General features: G+C 44.9%; 1 protein-coding gene across 1 annotated transcript; it reads left to right on the top strand.

Moving 5' to 3' along the window:
• The first annotated feature begins 15 nt into the window (after positions 1 to 15).
• Positions 16 to 20,679, top strand: HPRT1 (hypoxanthine phosphoribosyltransferase 1). The gene is given in 10 exon segments (XM_070759992.1): positions 16 to 167; positions 5,589 to 5,695; positions 10,135 to 10,195; positions 10,197 to 10,319; positions 12,205 to 12,270; positions 13,922 to 13,939; positions 14,930 to 15,012; positions 17,839 to 17,885; positions 18,815 to 18,891; positions 19,668 to 20,679. Coding segments are annotated over 10 exon segments (672 nt in total). The 5' UTR covers positions 16 to 125; the 3' UTR covers positions 19,716 to 20,679.
• Positions 20,680 to 21,252: the final 573 nt, after the last annotated feature.

Here is a 21,252-nt window from a genome sequence, read left to right as displayed (position 1 = left end):
TCGGTGGGCGGGGCCCGGCGCGCGCCTTGAACCCCCCCCTCCTCCCGCGGAGCACCGGTGTCAGAAGCGGCGGCGGCTGTTTGCGGGGCGGCAGGAGCAGCGCGGCGGGCCGCCTTCCCGCCGCTATGGCCGGCAACAGCGGAGGCGGCGGAGGCCGTTGCATCGTGGTAAGGGCCTCGTGGTGATGGGGGGGGAGGGAAGAGAGCTGCGTTGCCCGGCAACGGGGGCGCGCGGAAGTGGGGGGTGGGGGTCTTTCCGTTGGTGGTGGGGGGAGGGGGGAGGAAGATACTCCACAGGCCGGGAGGGAGGGAGAAGGCTCTCTGGGCATGTGCAGAGCGTCTCCGTGAATCCACTGGACCCCGGGGGGGGATTGGCTCCATTCATTGCTGCTTTTGCCCCCCCCCCCCCGAGTGGATTCGTGGCCTGGAGGGAGGGAGGGTCAGCAGAAAGGCCATATTTGGGCAGGGGGCGCGACAAGGCCCGCATGGAGATCTCTGGGCCCTGGTGGTGGTGGTGGGGGCGTCCTATGGGGAGGGAGGAGAAATCTCAGGGGAGGGTGAGGATGAGGGGACCCTCCAATTGGGGAGGGCAGGCCACAGAGGAGGAGGCCTTGTCAGAAAACACCCGCCACACACATCCAGAGTGAGGAGGGTCTCTGGTTCCCCCTGCCTTGCCATCAAGAACAAGCAGGAGAGGGGGGTGTTCTGCCCCACCCCGGAGAGTTTGTTGGGGGGGGAGCCTGTATGCATATACATATGTGTGTGTATATGTATGCATAGTCCTTTGAGGGGTGGGCATAAAAGTCCAATAAATAAATAAATAAATATAGCTGATGAGGCCAAAATAAGGCTGAAATAGATCTATCCTAGTCTCCCTTAAATTTCAAATTCAGCAAAAAAAACCATTTATAATTTATATATATAAACTTATAATATATAAATAAATATACACACATATACACCTGGAATTTGCATTTTTAGGACAATTCTTGACATCTATATATATGTATAAATACAACCATCAGCAGCCTCTGGTGGTGTGTTGTGTCCTTTTAAAGGCCCCAACTAGAGGATTGTGTGTGTGTGTTTGTGTGTGTACACACACACACACACACACGTGTGAGGGGTGGGTGCCACCCAGATGCCAAGCAGGGTCCCCGCCTGTCCTGGAGAGCCAACTGGGAAAGGGAATTCACAAAGGTTTTGGGTTTTTTTGCATGCCTGGCAGCCTGAACATGGGGGATGCTTTGTTTTGGGGGGGGGGGGGAAGAGAGAGAGATCCCTGCACAAAAGATCCCCTTCCCCAGAATCCTGGAAAGCCCGCTGGATCCAATCCTCCCTGGTGGATTCGCAGGCATGTTCATCAGGCACGTGCTGAGATGAGCAACTTCCTGCACCAGCCTCGGAGGTGATCCCTGGGTCTGCCTTGGCTAAAACCCCTTCTGCCCTTCACCGAAAAAGGCCTGGGAACTTCTAAGGGGAGGCTGAAGGTCCCGAGGAAAGGCAGAATCCGAGGAGAAGCCCCTGGTCACCACAAACCCCCACCCACCCAACCAATTCAATTATGCAGCCATTTTTAAAAAAAATACAGGAGAGATCTCCGATGTTGGTGCTTTCTCGTCTGTCGGTGTCGTCTTTTCTTGTCTGAAGTTCGATTTTCTTTCATTTTTTTAAACTGGGATACTCGTACAGGAAGTATTGCCGCTGCTTCAGTGGACTTGATAAGGGGAGAAAAATATCAGCTATTTTGGAGGCTGTTTTGTCCTGCGGGTTTTCCACCCTGGCAGACAGGCTAATGGTTAGGATTTATCGTAAACCAGGGTCCCTCTGCTTTTTTTTTTTTTTTAAGATGAGAGAACGGAGAAGGTGATGTTCCTGTGTGATATATATTTGCTTTTCTCTTCCGTTCTGTTCAATCTGCAGAAGTAACCTAGAGCTTTGAACCTGGGGAGGGGGAAATGTCTCTCCTATCAAGGCACCACCAGTAGAACTCTGTAAACTGCCAAGCCGCTTTTTATTAGCTTATTGTTTCCAAGCTCCTTTTTTTTTTAAAACCGAAGATAAGAGCACTCAGGGCTGTGGAAAAGACAGTAAACTGTCCTTCAAAAATACCAATAACGAAAGAAGATGTGATGTAAGAGTTCAACTCGGAATTTTGCTGCTTGTTAATCATGGCAGTTTCTATATTAGAAACATAGAAGACACGGCAGAAAAAGACCTCCTGGTCCATCTAGTCTGCCCTTATACTCTTTCCTGTATTTTATCTTACAATGGATATATGTTTCTCCCAGCATGTTTACATTCAGTTCCTGTGGATTACCAACCACGTCTGCTGGAAGTTTGTTCCAAGGATCCACTACTCTTTCAGTAAAATAATATTTTCTCATGTTGCCCTTGATCTTTCCCCCAACTAATTTCAGATTGTGTCCCTTGTTCTTGGGTTCACTTTCCTATTAAATTATATTGCTTTTTGAACTGACCTCGAAAACTCTTCTGGGTTCAGACCTGCTTTTTAGCCTCTCTGCCCGAGCCTGCCTTGCATTCATTGAAAAGAATCGGAGGAAACGCTAGTGTAGCTTTCTTCCTTTCTTACACAGAGGGCTAAAAGTACTGATTCGGTTCTGCAGCCCAGCTGGCTGTTTTGGACCTGCAGAACATTTCTCAAGAGAGGTGGACTGCAAGGACTTCCTTACCTAGTTATAATATACATTGGTGCTCAGGTAACATAGTGGCATATAGAATATTGGATAAAGAAACCAGGTGTTTAAGCCTGACCATTGGTCACGTTTTGCATAAATTGAAATATAGCTCTGATGCTAGCGAGACTCTGCTTGGTTTGGTTTAAAAGTGAAAGGGTTTTTTTTAATGGCACCCAAATGTCTTTGGTTTTAATATATTAGAATTGCTTGTCCCCTACTTTTTGATACGCTAGATCAGTGATGGTTGAACCTTTTTTTTCCTTGGGTGCTGAAAGGGTGCCTATGTGTAAGTTCCCACACCCATAATTCAATGCCTGGGGAGGGCAAAAACAGCTTTCCCCACCCTCTGGAGCCTGGAAACAACCTGTTTCCCAACTTCTGGTGGGCCCATTAGGCTCATGTTTCGCCCTCCCCAGGCTCTAAAGGCCTTCCTGGAGCCAGGCGAGGGTAAAAAATGCCCTCCTCCATTCTCAGAGGCTCCCTGGAAGCCAAACATGCCCTTTCAGGGCCTCTGTGCGAGCCAAAAACCAGCTGGCCGGCACACACATGCACCTTGGAGCTGAGCTAGGGCAACGGCTTGCGTGCCAGCCGATATGGCTCGGCATGACACCTGTGGCACCCATGCCATAGTTTCGCCATCACTGCACTAGATCAGGGCTTGGAATATATTACAAATAATTAATATTTGCTAAAGGGCACTGAATAGGCCTTGCCTTGCATGTGTCTGGGTGCTTTGCAAAAGATATTCACGCACACACATACACACACACACTAAAGATCCCAAAGATGGAATCTTTGCAAACTCATTTGCCTCTTTGAGTAAAACGTGGCTCACAGACCACGATGCTGTCTCTTGTGGGGTGCAGCTTTTCTTAGGGACTCCATTGACCAGATGTTATCTGCACTCTGGAATAGGCTTTTAATGGGCACGCAATTCCTCGCGGATTGTAACCATGATCCGTGTCCACACGGCGCATTTTTCTGCGGGAGGTTGAGCTCCAGGTGAAGTCAAAAGCGCTGGCAGTGCCAAGGGGAAGAAACTGCTTTTCCTACTTGGCATTGGACCAGAGTACCTCCGGAACCCGCCTGCTACCGCACGAATCCCAGCAGCCGATAAGGTCCCACAGAGTTGGCCTTCTCCGGGTCCCGTCGACTAAACAATGTCATCTGGCGGGCCCCAGGGGAAGAGCCTTCTCTGTGGCGGCCCCGGCCCTCTGGAATCAACCCCCCCCCCCGGAGATTAGAACTGCTCCCACCCTCCTTGTCTTCCGTAAACTACTTAAGACCCACCTATACCGCCAGGCATGGGGGATTTGAGGCATCTTTCTCCCAGGCTTATTATAATTTATGTTTGGTATGTATGTGCTGTTTGGTTTTTATTATGATAGGGTTTTTAGTTATTTTTAATATTAGATTTGTGCCATTATAGTATTGTTTTTATCGTTGTTGTGAGCCGCCCCAAGTCTTCGGAGAGGGGCGGCATACAAATCTAATAAATTATTATTATTATTATTATTTCTTTATTTTATTTATTTCTTTTATTATTTACATTGAAGCTTCTTTAGGCGGCAGGGCCAGAAAGTACCTGGGTGTGCTTTTTTCTGATTGTGTAGTGAAGGAGGAAAGGTGTGGCAGTGATTAGGGCAACTGTTAAAATCTGTCTGGTTGTTGAACTTTAGTCCAGGGAACTTTGCCAGCCGGCATTTTTAATGCCATGTGCGCCAAGCTGCTTTTGCATAAACGCTTGTTTTTATGGAGTCTAGAAACTGCCGGCTGCCCAGTCTCAACTTGCTCCGCTGACCATCCCCTGCATTCTTTCTCAGCAGGAATTATATATTTTTCCCTTCTTCAATGATACTCGCCCATGAATGAAGAAAACCTGAAAACTTGTCCAGTCTGCCTGCAGCTGCCTCTTTCTTTGTCTTAATGGACTCAATCTGTCTAGTCTGAAGCAGTGTTTGCCAACCGTGGCAACTTGAAGATATCTGGACTTCAACTCCCAGAATTCCCCAGTCAGCGTTTGCTGGCTGGGGGATTCTGGGAGTTGAAGTCCAAATATCTTCAAGTTGCCAAGGTTGGGAAACACTGGTCTGGAGGACAGAAGGGAAAGTAGGGACACGATTGAAACATTTAAATATGTTAAAGGGTTAAATAAGGTTCAGGAGAGAAGTGTTTTTAATAGGAAAGTGAACCCAAGAACAAGGGAGACAATCTGAGGTTAGTTTGTTTGTTTGCTTGTTTATTTGTTTGTCCAATACACAAGTACATAGGAAGAAAGATAGACATGTGATAATATAAATGAGGGTGAAAGTGAACTTAGAGGAGAGGATATATGAAAGGAAGAGAATATATAAGATAGGTGGAAGAAAGGAAAGACAATTGGACAGGGGACGAAAGGCACTTCAGTGCACTTATGTACGCCCCTTAGTGGCCTCTTAGGAACCTGGGGAAAGATCAGAAGCAACATGAGAAAATATTTTATCGAAAGAGTAGTAGATACTTGGAACAAATTTCCAGAAGACGTGGTTGGTCAGTCCTCAGGAAGTGAATTCAAACACGCCTGGGATAAAACATAGATCCATCTTCAGATAAAATACAGGAAATAGTAGAAGGGCAGACTAGATGGACCAGGAGGTGTTTTTTTCTGCCGCCAATCTTCTATGTTTCTATGTCTTGAAGAATCAAACCATTCTGAAAAGGGGCAAATGCCACAGCCCTGAGATTCCCCTCCCCCTCAAATGCCAAGCATGCAACAACACCCCCCACCACCACCACCATTTCAGGATGGGGAGAAAATCAAGCGCTGGTTTCTGATGTGGCTGCTCTCCACAGAGACGCATGGTGCATGACCTCTGACCTTGCCCTGTTTTTCCTCCTCCGCCCTTTCTAGATTGGAGACAACGAACAAGGTTACGACCTGGATTTGTTCTGCATCCCCAAACACTATGCGGACGATTTGGAAAAAGTCTACATTCCTCACGGGCTCATCATGGACAGGTTGGTTGGACAGGCAGAGTCTGTTCCCAATTGCAAAATGCATGTTTCTCCTCGGTTTGCGACCATAACGGATGCAAAGATTTATGTTGGTAAATTGCTAAGTTGTATTGTTGTATCTAAGTTGCAAAGTATTGCATTGGCAGTTCTGTGTTAGCAAAAACTTCAGAAGGGGTCCTGATTTCTGACAGTCTCCAAATGGGTGAACACTGCGGTCAGGCGTAGGGAAAGCAAGTAGGATGCTTGGCTGCATAGCTACATAGAGCTGTATAGAGCGTTGGTGAGACCCCATTTGGAATAATACTGTGTCCAGTTCTGGAGACCTCACCTCCAAAAAGAGATGGATCAAATTGAACGGGTCCAAAGACGGGCTACAAGAATGGTGGAAGGTCTTAAGCATAAAACGTATCAGGAAAGACTTCATGAACTCAATCTGTATAGTCTGGAGGACAGAAGGAAAAGGGGGGACACGATCAAAACATTGAAATATGTTCAAGGGTTAAAGAAGGTCCAGGAGGGAAGTGATTTTAATAGGAAAGTGAACACAAGAACAAGGGGACACAATCTGAGGTTAGTTGGGGGAAAGATCAGAAGCAATGTGAGAAAATATTATTTGACCAAAAGAGTAGCAGATCCTTGGAACAAACTTCCAGCAGACGTGGTTGGTCAATCCACAGGAAGTGAATGTAAACATGCCTGGGATAAACATAGATCCATTGTAAGATAAAATCCAAGAAATAGTAGAAGGGCAGAGTAGATGGACCAGGAGGTCTTTTTCTGCCGTCAGTCTTCTATGTTTCTATGTTTCTAAGTGAGTTTTGTCGCATTTTACGATCTTTCTTTCCAAGAGAATCACTGCAGTCGTTAAGTTAGGGACATGGTTGTTTAGCGAATCTGGCTTCCCCGTTGACTTTGCTTGTCAGAAGGTCGCTAAAGGGGATCACGTCTCTCATATACACAGACACACCGGACAGGACATTGCAACCGTCATAAATACCAGCCAGTTGCTAAGTGTTCAGATTTTGATTACATGACCCATGAGGACGGTCAGTAAGTGTGAAAAATGGTCATACGTCACTTTTTCAGCAGCGCCGTCCTAACTTTGAACCGTCACTAAACAATCTGTTGTGAGTCAGGGACCCGGATTGTGGGGGTAATAGCCTGGCTCTGTTAGAAAGTGCTATTGCTAACATGTTGTAAACCCCCCTGAGTCTAAGGAGAAGGGAGGCATAAAATTGAATAAATAAATAAATATCTGCACAGGCTTGCTTTATTGATTGATTGATTGATTGATTGATTGATTGATTGATTGGATTTGTATGCCGCCCCTCTCCGGAGACTCGGGGCGGCTAACAACAGTGGTAAAAACAACATGCGACAATCCAATACTAAAACAGCTAAAAACCCTTATTATAAAACCAATCATACATACAAACATACCATACATAAATTGTAAAAGCCTAGGGGGAAAGAATATCTCAGTTCCCCCATGTCTGATGACAGAGGTGGGTTTTAAGAAGCTTATGAAAGGCAAGAAGGGTGGGGGCTACTCTAATCTCTGGGGGGAGTTGGTTCCAGAGGGCCGGGGCCGCCACAGAGAAGGCTCTTCCCCTGGGTCCCGCCAAACGGCATTGTTTAGTTGACGGGACCCGGAGAAGGCCCACTCTGTGGGACTTTTATCGGTCGCTGGGATTCGTGTGGCAGAAGGCGGTCTCGGAGATAACCTGGCCCGGTGCCATGAAGGGCTTTATAGGTCATAACCAACACTTTGAATTGTGTCTGGAAACTGATCGGCAACCAATGTCATAACCAACACTTTGAATTGTGTCTGGAAACTGATCGGCAACCAATGCAGACTGCGGAGTGTTGGTGTGACATGGGCATATTTGGGGAAGCCCATGACTGCTCTCACAGCTGCATTCTGCACGATCTTTAAGGAACTTCCCCCTGGGGAAGAGTTGTATAAAGTTCACTCCTCTGAAACGGAAAGTGTGTATAAATTTAGCCAAGGATCGTAAGCAGGGGACTCCACCCCCCCCGGCACCCGTGTAAGGACCCCCCCCCCCCTCCGAAACCAAGAAAAGACTTCCTAGCTGCAGCTTGTGACATTTCTACCAGACCAGCCTCTCTGCCACAAATGGCAAGCATTATACATTTAAAAATGTCCCCAGTATTAATCTTCTCTTTTATCCCCGCTAAGCAGATGCCGAGCAGTCTGGACAAATGTCACACAGCTTCTGCAGCTGCCTAATCATTTTTTGCTTCTCAGGAATAATGTTCTCTGTAGTAAAACGTTGGGGTCAAATGATGAATATACACTGCTCAAAAAAAATAAAGGGAATGTACAGTAACTCCAAGTCAATCAAACCTCTTTGAAATCAAACTGTCCACTTAGGAAGCGACACTGATTGACCATCAATTTCACCTGCTGTGATGCACATTCAACTTTGTACAGAACAAAGTATTTCAATGAGGATATTTTATTCATTCAGATCTAGGATGTGTTATTTCAAGTGTTCCCTTTATTTTTTTGAGCAGTGTATATATAGAGAGAGATGATAGGTAGGTAGGTAGGTATAAGATAGATAGACCAGACAGATAAATGATAGATAGATAAAGATATACAGTGTTCCCTCGATTTTCGCGGGTTCGAACTTTGCAAAAAAGTCTATACCACGGTTTTTCAAAAATATTAATTAAAAATACTTTGCGGGTTTTTTCCCTATACCACGGTTTTTCCCACCCGATGACGTCATATGTCATCGCCAAACTTTCATCTGCTTTTAATAAAAAAAAATTAAAATAAACTTTAATAAATAAACATGGTGAGTAATAATCTAAATAGTTGCTAAGGGAATGGGGAAATTGGTAATTTAGGGGTTTAAAGTGTTAAGGGAAGGGTTGTGAACACTGGTCCATAGCCAAAAATAGTGTATTTACTTCCGCATCTCTACTTTGCGGAAATTCAACTTTCGCAGCGCGGTCTCGGAACACATCCCCCGCGACAAGCAAGGGAACACTGTACATACAGATAGATATAACGATATAGATATAAATATAAAAATATGTAAAAAATATAAAACAAGGGTGTCCAGGCCTGAACCACTTTATTAAGACTTGTAGACTTCAACTCCTAGTGTGGCTGGCTGAGGAATTCTGGGAGTCAAAGTGCACAAGTGACTAAGATTGGACACACCCACCCCACCCCGATATGGGGGTGTAACTGAAGTGGGGTGTGTATAATGTAACATTGTATAGGCAAGCTTTACTGCGTGGTCTCCTTTTCTGCCATGGCTCGAAAGCACGGCTGTCCCCACCTGGAAACGTTTCGCTGCTTTGCTTTTGAGAATTCCTGGAACAGGCCCCCTCTTGACACCCCCCCTCCCCCCCCCCAAAAAAAAGTAATCGGGCCTTTATAGAACTGGATTCCGTTTCCCGAAAATCTCGCCACCTAATCCCTTCCGCAGGGTCGTGCGGTCAGTATCTGGAGGCTGAGATTTGCTTTGGCACGAGCTCCCTAGACGATTAGATTAACCTTGGCCAGTGAGAAAAAGCAGGCATGTCATTGACCAACCGGTCAACAGTCATATTCACTCTCAGATGGGAGGCTTTTAAAAAAAGCCGTGTTTGTTTTACCTTTGCCACCTTCGTTTCCTAAAACTGGGTGGAAGCCCCTGGATGACCTGGCTGCAAACACCCCCGTTGCCTCTACAAGCAGCCCAGTCCCTTTAGTGACTGTTACAACGGCGCTGAATAAAAAGTGATTTAGGACTCTTTTCATATTTATGAGCGCTGGAGCATCCCCGTCAGAGATAGGGTGCTACCAGTTCGACCCAGATCGGCGAACCCGTAGAAAGCAGCAGCGGGAGGCTTCAACCCACCGGGCCCCGGGATACTTCTGCGCAGAAGTAGCACAAGCGAACCAGAAGCAACGGGATTAAGCAAGGGGAAGAGCCTTCTCTGTGGCGGCCCCGGCCCTCTGGAATCAACTCCCACCCGGAGATTAGAACTGCTCCCCACCCTCCTTGTCTTCCGTAAACTACTTAAGACCCACCTATAGCGCCAGGCATGAGGGATTTGAGACATCTTTCCCCCAGGCTTATTATAATTTATGTTTGGTATGTATGTGCTGTTTGGTTTTTAATTGTGATAGGTTTTTTAGTTATTTTTAATATTAGAATTTGTGCCATTATAATATTGTTTTTATCATTGTTGTGAGTCGCCCTGAGTCTTCGGAGAGGAGCGGCATACAAATCTAATAAATTATTGTTGTTATTATTATTATTAACAACCATGTTGCTGACCTAATTCCAGCGATACAAGAAAAGTTGTAAAGCAGGACAGGGCTCAATTTAATGACTGTTTCCGTTAGCCAGAGAAATTGGGGTCATAAGTGGAGGAGGAGTAAATTTGTAGTAAATTCTCTTTTTTCCCCCCTGTAGGACGGAGAGGTTAGCCCGGGAGATTATGAAAGGGATGGGAGGCCACCACATCGTCGCTCTCTTGTGTGCTGAAGGGAGGCTACAAATTTTTTGCCGATTTGCTGGATTATATTAAAGCCCTGAATCGGAACAGCGACAAGTCCATTCCGATGACCGTCGACTTCATCCGCCTGAAGAGCTATTGCGTAAGTCGGTCTGTTGGAGAGGGCGCTTTTTGAATTTGTGGCTTGTTAGTCAGCTTAGAATCCAGGGGCCTGCCAATGCTACGCCCTAGAATGCTCAGGTCCTTTTTAAGTCTAGCTGCATAGATAGAAGTAAATATTTCATAGTCTACATTTAATAGTGATATGGGCCTATAATTTTTTATATTTCCTTTATCTGTTTCCTGATTTATGAATTAAAGTCATTAAAGATTCTAGCCATGATTTAGGAATTTTGCCAGTCATTCTACTTTCATTAAAAGTTTCCAACATATTATTTATTATTACATCACTATCTATTTTATACCATTCTGCCGGTATAGCGTCAGGTCCAGTTGCTTTGTTATTTTTTTGCTTTTTAACAGTTAATTGCAATTCTTCAATTGTTATTGGGCTATCTAGATTTTCTTGTTGTTCTTCGGTTAATTGTGGTAATTCTAGGGGGTTCTAGATAATTAAAAATTCACCAAGATCAAAACGGATTTCTGCCAGGTAGACAAATTAAAAATAATCTTAGGACAATTATTAATATATTAGAATATTATGAACAACATATAGGAAAGCCAGTATCACTATTGCTTGACGCCAAAAAAGCCTTTGATAATGTGAATTGGACTTTTATAAAAATGCAATTAAATAGAATGCTCAGGTCCTTCCTTGGTGGCAAAAAAAATCACCCTGCAACTGGAGGGAAAACAGGCAGTAATTTGAAAACAATTTATGCTCCTTCTGCATCTTTCAAATCTTACTTTAACGGGAGCCCCTCCTACCTCACTGCGGGCCCAGTAAGGGCCCACAGAGTTGGCCTTTTCCAGGTCCCATCTGCCTAACAATGTCGGTAGGCAGGCCCTCTGGACAGAGCCTTCTCTGTGGCGGCTCCAATCCCTTTGCAATCTACTGCCCCTGGAAATCCGTACTATCTCCACCTTATCGGTCTTCCAGAAAGCTGTTAAGACCTGGCTTTTCTGGCAGGCCTGGAACTAGGAATGGCTATATGTGTGTATGGTGTTTTGGTTTTTTAGGTTATTTTATATACATTGCTCAAAAAAAATAAAGGGAACACTTCAAATAACACATCCTAAATCTGAATGAGTGAAATATTCTCATTCTGTACAAAGTTGAATGTGCACAACAGCATGCGAAATTGATTGTCAATCAGTGTTGCTTCCTAAGTGGATGGTTTGATTTCAGAGGAGTTTGGTTTACTTGGAGTTATATTCCGTTGTTTAAGTGTCCCCTTTATTTTTTTTGAGCAGTGTATTTTTTATTGTGTTGCTGCTATTGTGGTTGTATTTTGCTGTTTATGTATTTCTGACTATTGTTAGGCACCCTGAGTCCTTTTTGGATTGGGCAGCATATACATACAAAGAAGGAAGGAAGGAAAGGAGGGAGGGAAGGAAAGAAAGAAAGAAAGAAAGAAAGAAAGGGAAAAAAATATTGTGAACATGCAATCCAGTCATGGGGGGAAAAGTGATTGTCTTTTATTCAAAGCAAACCAGGGAAAACATTTCAGGTTAGCGTGAGAAACAACCTCAGCAGCAGAAAAAACAGCCTCTCTGTCAGCAGTATCTGCCCATTTCCCTGGGCATAAACCCCATTTAAACGAGTGGGGCTTCCCTTGCACTGTGGGTGCATCAGGCTCTTCGGGATTAGGCAAGGCTATAAACCTTGTTTGCAGGATGCATGGCAGCTACGAAAACATGACTTGTCCTTTTGCTATGAGGGGGATGAAGCCACAGGCTCACTAATGTTTTAAAAGTTTCCATTTCAAAAAGGGCTGTGGTGGGTTGTTGTTTTTTCCCCCTCCCTTTCCTGGAGGTTTCCGTAGTATTAATAACAGCTTTACTTCTCTTCTTTTTCCTAAACTTAGAATGACCAGTCAACCGGCGATATAAAAGTAATTGGCGGGGATGACTTATCAACCTTGACTGGCAAGGTATGTCCCGAAAGAAGACAGGGATATGGGGAATGCTACCTGCCTCGTTCACCAGCAAAATGGACTTAAAAAATGAAATGCAATTAAAGGTGTGAAAGCATTTCATTTAAAAAAAAGGAAAAACGCAAAACAACTCCGTGCGAAACTTTGCCAAGTCTCCCTTGCAGGTCTGGCTTTGTCAGAAAGTTAGCTAATTATGTGGGTCCGTTCTGCAATTGTGAGGTTACAGTGGTGGTCTCTGCTGAGGGGAGCAGGATACACATTTTTATGAACACAGAAATGGTGCTCTTGTCCGCTTAGGAAAGGGAGGAGATGGAAACCAGAAAGAATTAAATCCATGCCCTCTTCTAAGCCAGGAGTACCTATGCTGGCCCACCCCCCTTTTGCTCTGAACATCAGATCCTGGGATCAAAAAGAAACAGACTTTACTTCTGTTCTGTCAGGCTCTCTGGTAGAATCCTCCCAAAAATGCACAGATACAATTTCGGACACGCACACGTTTGAAAATTCAAAACCATGTTCTTTATCATGAAAATTCACTTAAACCAAGCCCTCTTTTGGTATAGCAAAGAGCACTCGTCTCCAAACACAAACTGGTAATTTGTACAAGTCCCTTATCAGTTCCGTGATACTTAGCTTGCAGCTGGGAGGCAATTCACAGTCCTTCTTCTTTCACAAAGTGAAACACACTTTGCTCTGGTTTAGTTTCAAAGCGGGGAAAAATCAGCACACAAAAGGTCAAAGTCAGCAAAGCTGTCACAAAACACAATGATCAGATAATCCTCCACAATGGCCAAACCCCCAGGCTGCTCTTTATAGCAGCCTCAGTAATGACCACAGCCCCACCCAACCACAGGTGGCCTCATTTTCTTTGATAATAATCTCTCAGTTGTTGTTGCCTATGCATCGCTCTCCGCATGCGTGGCTGTATCATTAACTCTTGTTCTGAATCCAAGGAGGAGCTAGATAATTGATCTCCCTTCTGAGCTGTCTGCCACACTCTCCCTCCTCCCCTGTCACTTCATGTCTTCTTGGTCCAGAGGAGCCTCTTCATCAGCAGATTCTACCGGGAGCAAAACAGGCCTGCAGCATGTGGATGTCTCCCCCACATCCACAGTCCTTGGGGCAGGAGCTGGGCCAGAGCTAACCACAACAATTTCCAGCGGATTTTCCCCAAAGGCTTCCAGATGTCTCAAGTGATCCCTTTTCTAAGTTCAGCCGTAGAGCTCCTGATTTGAAAACTTGTTCTCTAGACGTATGTTCGAAAACGTTTATTGGTTTTGGCCAGGAGAAAGTACTTAAACCACTTCAGAAACGCTGGTGAACTAAAACCATTTAGGGTGTGCATCCCAAGGCGTTTTAATTCAGTGTCTTTCCTAGTTTTAATTGTTGCTGCTTTGCGGTGAAGCATTTGTGTTTGAACTAAATTGTTTAAAGTCCCAAAGAATCTACTAACGAGCTTTTTAATAACTTGTATATTTTAAACACCAGGTACAATTTGTAGCCATTGTCTCCTGGCCTGTTTTATAGATGGGGAATTTGCCTATAATTCTGTGGTAGTTAATTAGTTTTTAAAAACAGAATAAAATAGAAGTTGGGAGTTAAAAACTGAACTGAAATCACTGATGGTGTTCTGTCTTTTTTTTTCCAGAATGTCTTGATTGTAGAAGTAAGTACTTCCGTTGGCAGTTACTACTTTTATGTATGTTTTGGGGGCGGTGGCCTTGAGTTTCGCTGATTCCTTGCAAGGTCTGAATAAGATGTATGGATTTGAATCTTCTTCCAGTTGCAAATTTCAAGGCAACTTCAAACTTATCCATTCCCTCCTAAATGGGGATGAGGGAAACTGTTGAAACATTCTTGTTGAAACAAGAATTATTACCGTATTTTTCAGAGTATAAGATGCGACTCCCCTCTCCGCCCCCCCAAAAAGAGGGTGGAAATGTTGGTGTGTCTTATACACCGAATACAGCCATTTTTGGCCTCCCAAAGCCCCACCACCGGACCCCATTTTTATTAAAAATGGGCCTGTTTTTTCACAAAAATAGGCCGTGCAGAAGGTTTGGGAGGCCTGCAAAGTGCTGCTGGGGCAAAAACACAATTCTGCAAAAAAGCCAGGCCATTTTCTGCAGAAATTGGGCTGTTTTTGCCTTCTCCTGCTCCCAGAAGTGTTCTGCAGGCCTCCCAAACCCTCTGCACATCCTGTTGTTTGCAAAACCAGGCCTGTTTTTGCAAAAAAATCCACAGAGAGTTTAGGAGGCCTGCAGAAAGCTCCTGCGGGCCGGGGAGGACAAAACCTTTTTTTTTCTTATTTACCTTTTTGAAATCTTGGTGCGTCTTATAGTTTGAAAAATAGGGTGACTCTTTTTGTGACCAAATGCACATTAATAATTTACGTCAAAGTTTACTTGTCTTTGTAAAAGGCCCTGTAAAGACACTCGATCAGGTTTTAATAATGTATGTTACGCCCCTGAAGCTGTCTCCCTTATAGGTATGTTCTTTCTTCTTATTCTTATTTTCTCTAGGCATAATGCACCCCAATGCAGCATTCATTTTACCCTGGCCAGTCGCTCATCCGAACGAGATCTATTTTGCTGTAATTTTCCTCCAAAAGAAGCTGTAGTGTGTGATCCCTTTGTTGTTGTTTTTAAATCCTCAGGATATCATTGACACTGGGAAGACCATGCAGACTCTCCTGTCGCTGCTCCAGCAGTACAATCCAAAGATGGTCAAAGTAGCCAGGTCAGTGCCTACCCCCCAAACCCTCCCCCCTCCCTAGGCAGGACAGAACAAGCAGCCTGGAGGTGTGATGGTGCCTCTTTCAGCTCTAGCACATCCGAGCAAGGGGTGTTCGCTTTGTTTGCTTAGTGGTCCTTAGTTGCTTTCCTTACGAAAAATCTGAGCTAGCAACGTGGGCTTGTTTGCGTGCTTTGGTGAACCATGGTTTAATAACAGAACATTTGGGGGTGGGGGAAGAAAAAACCAGAGTCCATCACACGCAGCTCTCAAAAGACCTCTATTTTATATTTATTTATTGGATTTTTATTTATTCATTCATTCATTCATTCATTCATTCATTCATTTATTTATTTATTGGATTTGTATGCCGCCCCTCTCCGCAGACTCGAGGCGGCTAACAACAGTAGTAAAACAGTAAATAATAAAATCCAATACTAAAAACAGTTAAAACCCCATTATAATAAAAACCAAACAGACATACAGACATACCATGCATAAAATTGTAAATGCCTAGGGGGAAAGAGTATCTCAATTCCCCCATGCCTGGCGGCAGAGGTGGGTTTTAAGCAGCTTACGAAAGGCAAGGAGGGTGGGGGCAATTCTAATCTCTGGGGGGAGTTGGTTCCAGAGGGTCGGGGCTGCCACAGAGAAGGCTCTTCCTCTGGGTCCCGCCAAGCGACATTGTTTGGTTGACGGGACCCGCAGAAGACCCACTCTGTAGGTAATATGCCTCCGCTCTCCGAGGACTCGGGTCAGCTTACAACATATAAGGAAAAACGTAAATCCAATTAATTAAATATATATTTTTTAAATTCCCTGAAAAACCAATTGGATGGATGGATAGAAAGGTAGGTAAGTAGATAGGTAGGTAGGTAGAGAGAGAGAAAGAAAGAAAGATAGGGAGGGAGGGAGAGAGATATAGAGAGAGAGATAGAAAGACACAGAGAGAGAGAGAGAGATACATACATACATACATTTCCCAATCTGGCTGTCTTGCCAGGGACTTATATTTGGGCTTATGTCTTTCCCCTTTGAGCCAGCCAGCTTGCTCAGCATTTCAAGGATGTTTGATCCTCTGCACTTTCACAAGAAAAATGTAACTGCTGATCCGAACCAGAGACCGGTTGATAAAGCTGCTGCTCCCTGGCCGGTTTGGGTTGCCCGTAACAAGCTGCTCCGAGTGTTGGTCATGCTCTGACCTTGACCAAGCATGCAGCACTGATAGCAGACAAGCAGTCGCTGAACCGGCTTCTGTACAGTAGAAATAAACACACACACACACACACACTCCTGTTTGTATGCATCAGGCAGTGTCGCTGGCTCTTCCTGCCGCTCGAGTTCGCAGCAAGGCAGAGGCTGATGTGGGGAGGAAGTGGGGCAGCGTTTCCCCTTTCTCCTCCCGCCCTGCTTAAAGAGGCAGCAGTAGCCTTTTGGTCCTTCCTCTTCCTCTGCCGAGGCCCTCCCGAAGCAAGAAGCAGCCTTTGTGTATATCTACAACTTGGAGAATTTCATCAGAAGGGTCCCTCTGGCTCTTGATTGGCTATTTATTTTTTGCTACACCTTTGAGGAAGGGTAGGAGGTAAACCAGAGCTCAGAGCTGCCCAACCTTGGCAGTGTTAAGACTTCTGGACTATCATGGATCAAAGATTGGCTAACTATAGAAAATAATAGAATATTAATTTTAGAAGGATGCAATTTGCTAATGGGATGGCATGCCTACGTATGGTATGAAAAATATATATCACATGCAAATTTCAAGAAACACATAGGAATGCACTAATACAAATTTGGCAGGATACAAAAAAACCCACCACCACTGCCAAAAAATTACCTGAATTATTTATTGATTGATTGATTGATTGATTGATTTATTGATTGATTGGATTTGTATGCCGCCCCGTAGACTCGGGGCAGCTGACAACAATGATAAAAACAGCATGTAACAATCATGCTGTTTTCCCCAATTGAAACAAAATATCACCCAAGTTTAATACACTTAGATAATGCTATAGGATATAAGGAATTGTTGAAAGAACAATTCAAATTAAAATCAAAAGAAGAATTAGAAGAAAAAGGGAGAATTTTGGATTGGTGGACATATTTACAGATGCAGGATATACACTGCTCAAAAAAAATAAAGGGAACACCTAAACAACACAATATAACTCCCAAGTAAATCAAACTTCTGTGAAATCAAACTGTCCACTTAGGAAGCAATGCTGATTGACCATCAATTTCACCTGCTGTTGTGCACATTCAATTTTGTACTGAACAAAGTATTCAATGAGAATATTTCATTCACTCAGATCTAGGATGTGTTCTTTGAGGGTTCCCTTGATTTTTTGAGCAGTATATATCAAAAAGATAAAGCAAGACTTAGTAAGAGCCGGGGTGGCGCAGCAGGTAGTGTTGTACTGCAGGCCACTGAAGCTGACTATAGATCTATAGGTCAGCGGTTCAAATCTCATCACTGGCTCAAGGTTGACTCAGCCTACCACCCTTCCGAGGTGGGTCAAATGAGGACCCGGATTGTGGGGGCCATAGGCTGGCTCTGCTAAAAAGTGCTATTGCTAACATGTTGTAAGCCGCCCTGAGTCTAAGGAGAAGGGGGCATAAAAATCGAATAAATAAATAAATAAGACTCAGGTTCCAAGTGGGAAAGAGCGGCCTAGATGGGATAATCATGGGAGCAGATACAAAACTAATTGGTAAAATTTAAGACTTCTGGACTTCAACTCCCAGAGCACTGGGGAATCCTGGCAGCTGAAGTCCACCGGCGTTTTGCTCCTATCGGTTACGTGAGCTTTGACTTTTTTTTGTTTTTGACAGCTTGTTGGTGAAAAGGACACCCCGAAGTGTAGGATACCGGCCTGATTGTAAGTAACTCTTGTGTGAGCACAGTGTAATCTGGTGTGTAGAGGCCTCGGGAGTGAAGGGAAGGCCGTTGAAAGCAGAAGTCCGTGGGCTGAAACTGGTTAACCAGGAGAAGCTCCGGTGGCAGAGGACGGAGATGGCTTACAATAACGGCTTTTCTGTGCCTTGAAAAATCCAGTGGTTGGCTGTGTGTCTGTAGACAAAACTAAGCCAAAGCAGCCAACAGTGTAAGCCAGTGCTCAGCCCCCTTCTGTTTAAAAAGATATTTACTCCTTAGTGACCACCTTTAGGATTTCATTTTAACAACATTGGGGTCAAGCATGATTTTGCAGTGTGAGCATCCACTCTAATTTTGGGGAGCACTTCTAACTCCCCCGTCTCTTCTTTTACTCACTATGGAACTTGGAGTGGCCTTAGGAAAACGCACCTGTTTAACTTGCTGGCTTATGATAACAAACCTAGTTTTATTTTGATTTTAAAAAGGCCCATGCAAGGACTCTTAACAAACCGCTCCAATTATTTATTTCTTTATTTATTGGATTTGTATGCCGCCCCTCTCCGCAGACTTGGGGCGGCTAACAACAGTAATAAAACAGTATATAACAATAATCCAATACTAAAAACAGTTAAAAACCCATTATATAAAAACCAATCATCAGACATACCATGCATAGAATTGTAAAGGCCTAGGGGGAAGAGGGTCTCAGTTCCCCCATGCCTGGCGGCAGAAGTGGGTTTTAAGCAGCTTATGAAAGGCAAGGAGGGTGAGGGCAATTCTAATCTCTGGGGGGAGTAGGTTCCAGAGGGCCGGGGCCGCCACAGAAAAGGCTCTTCCCCTGGGTCCCGCCAAGCGACATAAAATATATTATTAACACGGTTGTCCAAACCCTGCCTAAATTTCACTTTCTGCTTCATTGTGGTTCTTTTTCAGTTGTTGGTTTTGAAGTGCCGGACAAGTTTGTGGTTGGATATGCTCTAGATTATAACGAATACTTCAGAGATTTGAATGTAAGTGATTAATACAGATCAGTGTAAAAGCAGTGTAAAAAGATTACAATATCAACAACCTTGTTTCTTGAGGAAACAAGGATGGGAATGTCCAGAGCCTTGTAGCGACTCCCAGGGCCCTCAAGCCACTTTTTCCAGTCCGAATCCCATTTTGATTCTGGCTTCCCACACAATTTGTTTGGTACAGAGCAAACTAGCAAAGTTTCACCATTGGCTCAAGGTTGAATCAGCCTTCCATCCCTCCGAGGTGGGTCAAATGAGGACCCAGATTCTTGGGGGCAAGAGGCTAATTCTGTAAACAGCTTAGAGGGGGCTGTAAAAGCCCTAGGAAGCGGTAGATAAGTCTAAATGCTATTGCAAGGAAGGAAGGGAGGAAGAAGGGAGGGAGGAGGGATGGAAGGAAAGAAGGAAGGAAAATTGAGGGAGGGAGGAGGAAGGAAGGACAGACGGAAGGAAGGAAGGAAAATTGAGGGAGGGAAGGAGGAAGGAAGGGAGGGAGGGAGCCATGGCAGCGCAGTGGTTAGAATGCAGCCTCGCAGGCAGCTAACTGCCGGCTGTAGTTCAGCAGTTCAAATCTCACCACCGTCTCAAGGTTGACTCAACCTTCCACATGGGTAGAGGCACATGGATAAAATGAGGACCCAGATTCTTGGGGGCAAGAGGCTGAGTCTGTAAACCGCTTAGAGAAGGCTGTAAAAGCACTGTGAAGCGGTGTATAAGTCCAAATGTTACTGCTATTACGAATTTGGAAGCCTTTTTTCCTCCTTGTCTTTCAGCACATCTGCGTGATCAGCGAGACCGGGAAAGAGAAATACAAGGCGTGATCCCGGTTTCATCCAACATCAGCGAGACCGTGAAGCTGACCTCCACCCCACGCCCCTCTCTGCCTTTCGGCCCAAACACCAGCTTCGGATTGTGGAGTGATCCCCAGGCTCTTGCTCTCTCTCTCTCTCTCCCTCCCTCTCTGGCCATACTCGCTTGCTATAAGTTATTGCATGTACAGCATGGGAAAACTCATCTTCTTCATTTACATTTGGGAAGTCAAAGGAAATTTTCGCTTTCCCTTTTTTTAAATTTGCACTATGCATCGCCTCCCCTTCCTGGCCCCCTCCCTGAAGAAGAAAAAAAATCCCCTCCCTCCCTCTCGCTCTCCCACCCACCCACCCACCCCCTTTAAAAAAAAAAACCTCATCGGTTCACAGAAATAGTTATAAGTACTGTAAATGTATAAGGCATTTTAAGATGGGAAATCTATATTAGTAATATTTTTTAAAAGAAACGAGTAATTTAAGTTTTATATTGTAATGGAATGTAATTTGAGATTTTGGGGGATGCAGGGGGGTAATAACGGGGTCGCTGCTCTGGGGGGGGGTCCTGGGAAAAGGGGCATGGGGGAGATGACTTTGGTGTCCTCGGAAGGAGCCCAAAGATGTTCTCCCGCTAAGCTGCTTCTCGGAGTGGCTTTCGTCGCCTCTTGCAGAGTTCAAGGAAAAAGTTTATTTGGGGTCCGGCGGGGGTGAAGTGCAAGAACGGTTCAGGATTCGAGGGCACCGTTGGCCTCCTTTGGCTGACCGGAGGGAAAGATGCTTCCATCATCCAGCCGGCAACACCACACGAGCTTGTCTCTTTTTCTTGCTCCATCAGCTGAAGTTGCCTTTCGCATCCGATTCCCCAATCGTCTTTGTATTTTGTGCCAGTGAACCCCCCCCCCCCGCCCCATGATTGTAATGCTGACCCTTTCGAGGTGCACAAAGCGGATGTACTTTAAGAATAAAAGCTGTTTCTCCAGAGAGGCTGCCCAGGCGGGTGTGAGGTGTCTCCACCATATAATTCAAGCAATCGCCAGCTGTGGTCTTCCTCTCTGGGGGTCTCTTTGCCTCCAGTGTCCCCATCCTCATCCCAGGCCATTGAGTTCAAGGAAGAATTTGCCTTTCTTGGGCGGGGGGGGGGGTGAGTGTGTGTGTGTATGTGTTTATTAGATTTGTATGCCGCCCCTCTCCGTAGACTCGGGGCGGCTCACAACACAATAAAAACAGTTTATAACAAATCTAATAATTTATAATTTAAGATATTTAAAACCCCCATTATTAAGCAGACATACATACAAACCTACCATACATAAATTGTATAGGCCCGGAGGAGATATCTCGGTTCCCCCATGCCTGACGACAAAGGTGGGTTTTGATGAGTTTATGAAAGGCAAGGAGGGTAGGGGCAGTTCTAATCTCTGGGGGGAGCTGGTTTCAGAAGGCCGGGGCCGCCACAGAGAAGTGATGATAGGCCCTGTTGGGAAAACACTTCGCTCCTTAATAGCCTCAGCGCAGTAGTTGGAGTGCACTACTGCAAGCTACTTCTGCTCAC

This window comes from Erythrolamprus reginae, chromosome 8 (assembly GCF_031021105.1).
Source record: "Erythrolamprus reginae isolate rEryReg1 chromosome 8, rEryReg1.hap1, whole genome shotgun sequence".
In the NCBI taxonomy this organism is placed as follows: Eukaryota; Metazoa; Chordata; class Lepidosauria; order Squamata; family Dipsadidae; genus Erythrolamprus; species Erythrolamprus reginae.
This window is presented reverse-complemented; position numbering and strand designations above follow the sequence as displayed.